At 30.4% G+C, this 5110-nt stretch overlaps 1 protein-coding gene and 1 pseudogene across 1 annotated transcript in view; both read right to left on the bottom strand.

The window, feature by feature from the left end:
• Positions 2143-2672, bottom strand: LOC107626909 (annotated as a pseudogene).
• Positions 3472-5110, bottom strand: part of LOC107626910 (phospholipase A1-Igamma1, chloroplastic-like) — an 8514-nt gene continuing 6875 nt past the window's right edge. The window contains exon 7 of the mRNA XM_016329802.2: positions 3472-3923. Within this exon, the coding sequence (XP_016185288.1) occupies positions 3674-3923 (250 nt within the window). The 3' untranslated portion in view covers positions 3472-3673. The remainder of the gene's footprint in view (positions 3924-5110) is intronic.

Genomic DNA, 5110 nt, shown 5'->3' with positions numbered 1-5110 from the left:
TGATTATTAAAAAAATTTGGTCTTTTTTTAATATGTTGTAGTCTGTCATCTAACTAGAAACAAAAATGAAGATCTAACGTTGTCAACTTTGCCTTCGATTTATTTTCATTAATTATAAGTTTCTGCATGGAATAACCTTGCAAAAGATCCGTTTAAATTCTCTGAACATTCATTAAAAGAAATTATAAATTTCTCTTGGCATTGTTTATGTAGTAGAAAAAGAGAATATGCAAAAATAATCATATATGAAGATTCATATATGGTATGAACTTAAGATCTCAACACCCAAAAAATCATGTGTGCATATATCATATGATCCTTTTATTTGTGAAGACAGCTGGGATGGTGCAATATTTTACACTTTCAAATGAAATAATATCTCCAAGAGAGATTTTTTGTGCTTTGAGATCACCAACACGTAGCTCTTGCTACTTTTTTCTACTATTTTTTCTTCTATGTCAATAATGTTCTTGCCTAACTATTATTAAATATGTTGTTGCCTAACTATTATATGAGACCGAGTACAATCTGGATCGGATCACCTTTTGCGTTTTGATTATTAAAGCTACAAATTAAAAAAATGAAATAGATATCTTCCTATGTTATAAAAATGTATTATGTGTAATATTGTCTCATTATTTATTTAAAAAATAAGATCCAAGTAAGATATTGACCTATAAAAAAAATTATTTATAAAATAAAAATATTATTTGTTCCGGTATGAGACTTTACTCCGAGGTATAGGTCGGTAGTAGCTGAAAAAACATTGATGATATCCTTTTTTAATATGTTACACTGCAAGTTCCTTTCTCACCCGAACAATATAGAAAACCTGTAAAAAAGACTCCGATACTTAAGACAGTCCGTGATCAAGAATCAACTATCTCAACGATTTTCTTAGCTATATTTTGTGTGTGTTTAGATGATGCCCCTAGGTCGTCCGTGTAGCGCTATTTAAATTTAAAAGGTGTGCCCGTTACTTGGTTCGAGATTCTTGGCATCTCGTCCGAGCTGTGTACCGATTTTTCTTTTAGTGCGACGCTATCTGATTTTGACCTAGTAATTGATGTGTGGTTTGTTGGTGTTAGTCGAAAATATTTTTGACTAAGATAAGCCAATTCGAAATATTGAAGAGATGTTAGGATGGGAGCAAAGGTTAAAATGACGCACATGCGGGTATTTATTAGAAGTTATTTTACACGGATTCAATCTATACATCTTGGAAAATCGAATAAAGAATCGGACGGTTACACTAAGTAGAGAAGTTGAAGGCTGTTTCCAAGTGAGGAATTTATGGGTAACGCTTATCAACAAAAAAGTGGGAACGGTTACTTGGAAGTACGCATGGAAGGCAGTACCAGGCAATTAATGGTCGGTTATAGAAATAGATTATAAATATTAGCAAATTTTAGAAAATAAGGGTTGGAACTTTTCTCCAAAAATTCACTCAAGCACACTCACATTCCCAGCAAATTCCTGAGTCTGCATTCGAGTTTAATTTCTATAGGGTTCCTTCCATTGTCTTTAAATTTCCATTTATATTTTCTATAAAACTTTACTTTTCTTGTCCAATTTATCTTTCAAGCAATGTTTACTTTCTTTACCCAATTTACATTTCAGTACTTTAATTTCTATGTCAAAAGTCCTTTGATTTAATCGAAGGCATTTTACTGCTTTGTTTAAATTTAATGCAAATAATTTTGATTCCAGTCAATTTACTTTTCGAATCTTTTCTTTTACACTTCTTTTATCTTTTTGGCATTTTTCGAAATTATTTTCTGTTTTAATACTCATCTAATTCGAGAACTTTTGATGCACTTATAGAACTGGAACCTGCAAAAGAGAAGTAGGTTTCGCTCCCAAACCATTAAAATTAAACCACCATCAATTTACTAAAAATCGACTAAACAGTTGGATATGGGTTTATCCGAAGTATAACATTGAACTAAAATATTTGATAATTTATACATTAAAATTAAGTATCAAAATTAATTTTTATATATATACTAATTTATTTTTAATATATATTTTATATTCTAATATATTTTACATTAATAACTAATTTTAGTATATACTTACTTATAAAAACCACATATAATCAAATAATCATCCGTGCGTGCAAATTTTTTTAGGGTTCTGCAATCATGCACAAATTTGATGAGAGTATCTATTCCATCGAGTATATATAATAAGAATCATATCAACGCTAGTGACGAATTCTATGTGATGATCATACCGACTCACAAGTGCATCCTCCACCATAAAATTTCAAACACAAACCATCATATCATAAGAGCAAGACACTATTAAATTTCGCATGTGCAGTGAAAATCTCATGTTCCTCATCGCATACCAGTGCTCATTCATTAAACCCTAAAACTCTTTACATCCCAAACTTTGATGCTCTTATTCACTGAAGTCGTCGCAATTATATAGTCGTCGTATTTGTTCCAATCACAAGTTAGCACCTTAAATTCCTGAGGAGAGAACACCATGGTGGATGAAGGTTCACGAATATCCCACACGTAAAGGGTGCAGTCGTCGGAGGCAGACGCGAAGACATCGGCGTGGCAGGGGTTCCATACGGCAGAGTAAACGTAGTAGAAGTGTTCCTTAAAGGTGCGAAGGAAGAAGGGGCGGCCGAGGGTCTAGAGCTTGACGCTGTTGTTCTAGGAGGAAATGAAGAAAGAGGCATAGCAGGAGGGTTGAAGGTTGAAGAAGATTGGTGATAAGGTTAATTTTAAAATTTAACGTGTTCTTTAAATGGAGTCAATAAAAACTTAACGATGGGATATTTTTGTCGAATATAAACTCTCTTTTATAGATATAAAGTTCATTTAGTTTTTATGTAATCAATTTTGTCAGCGCCTGAATTTTTCATAGTAAAAAATGACCATTTACTCGAGGATATAAAAGTTAAATCACTTTATATATAAGAGTAAAGTATCGTTTTTGTCCCCAACGTTTGGGGTAAGTCCTATTTGTGTCCCTAACGTTTAAATCGTCCTATTTGTATCCTTAACGTTTATAAAAGTGATTCAATGTTATCCTACTATCAATTATATTAACAAATTAAATTATATTTTTCAATTATTCTCACTTGGATGTATTCATTCTCAATTAGGTCTCACTTTAATGTGTTCGATTTTAATATTATACCCACTATTTGTGTTTAGATTCAATTATGTCTCTAGAAAAGTGAATTATGTAAATATTGTAGGAATTAGTTTTAATATTTGATGAGCTATTTTTCGGAGTAGATCATCGATTCTATCCCAGACATTTGTATTCTAACTTCAAGAAGAGATTTTTAAAACTCAAACTAAAGCGCTCATGATGTGTAATTGACGGCAGGATAACATTGAATCACTTTTACAAACGTTAGGAATATAAATAAGACGATTTAAACATTAGGGATACAAATAGAATTTACCCCAAACGTTGGGGACAAAAACGATAATTTACTCTTATATATAATTCACAAGGACAACTAATCAGTAAAATTAATCAATCACATGTGTCCTTGAATTTCATCGCATCTTCAAATTTTATATATATGCACATTATTTACTTAGGACCCATCTAATAGGCTACTCAATGTGTTCATTAACTAAACATACATACATAACACGTGACATGTACATATATTTAACTTAATTTAATTTAGTTTAATTCAAATATCATATGAAGTAGCTAGACCTAATTGCTTGAGGTGGTGATGCATATCTTCAGGGTGATCATCAAGTTTGGGTCTTTCAGGCTGAACCCATCTACCATCATGGCTCAAGACCATGCCTTTATTCTCATTTTGCCTCCAATTTGGTGGAACCAAGTAATGGTCTTTCAAGAAATCACATGCCTTGTTCACCAAAGCAGGGTCCCTACCAGTTGCTAGCACAAATCTTTCACCCTTTCCATGGTACCTACATCATTATCATCATCAAACTACAATTTAACTAGGTTTAATTTATTTAACCAAGCAAAATATTAATTAAAATCAACCCATCACTTCATGAGTGAAGGAAATATTTTTCTTTTCGTTTCAAACTATCTAGTATTCTGAACTCTGACTAAATTAGCACATTAAAAAATTAATATATTTATAGTCAATTTATTTTAAATATATAAATTTAAAATTTTTTTACTTTTTTAACTCTATTATTAACATTATTCAGTAATATTATTATCTATCTATACTTTTCCAAAAATTAATAAACATGTATAGGTCATCAATATCATCAACACAATTTAATTTCTAAAGCTTTTGTCTGAGGTTTATTTGGTGCGTGTCTTGGTTATTGGATTTTACGCTGCATCTAGTGTTATTTTCTATAATTTATAATATGTGATTATTTTTGTATGGTAGTGCGGAAGAGAATGATTTTTAAATCAAAAACTCTTTTCTCCAATTTTGTGTCGAGTATATATACCAACTATCTTAAAAAAATAATGTTACTAGATATCATCATAATAAATTAAAGAGTACTTGTCAAGAAGAGAAAATTCACTTTGTTTTATCCTTTTAACAATCCTCTCTCTCTCTTCCTTTTTGGTATAGTATCAACTATCAAGCTCTCTTATTGGTTAGACAGCCATTTTAATTGTGCATTGCCATCATCATCATTAAATTATAAGCATTCAAATATGAAAGAGATAGTGACTATATATATATATATATACATATATACCTTTTTATCCTAAAATTGATTATTCAAATGTTTTTGTGTATATGAAACTAACTAGCATTATATTATAGGTAACCCAACTCATGAGTTTCATGCCATTATAGTTCTATCCTTATCTCATCTAATAGAGACAAAGAAGCTTATATGATTAATCAATAGCCGTAGGAACATTATTATGAGGTCTTCTTAAAAAATTATGTTGCCTAATTAACTTATAAGGTTCAAATATTTTAAGAATATGATATGATGATGAGTTATTCTAAGTTGTACACTCTGTCTTTTTTTCCTTTTCAGCAATATGACAAACCCACCTAATTTGCATGTGGACTTGTAAAATGAAAATTTTGTCCTTTTATTTCCAAATTTTATTAAGAAAAATTTTTAAGGATTAGCAATTTTTAATATTTTAATTATTATTTGATCAT

The sequence above is a fragment of the Arachis ipaensis genome, chromosome B02, assembly GCF_000816755.2.
Source record: "Arachis ipaensis cultivar K30076 chromosome B02, Araip1.1, whole genome shotgun sequence".
Classification (NCBI taxonomy): domain Eukaryota; kingdom Viridiplantae; phylum Streptophyta; class Magnoliopsida; order Fabales; family Fabaceae; genus Arachis; species Arachis ipaensis.
This window is presented reverse-complemented; position numbering and strand designations above follow the sequence as displayed.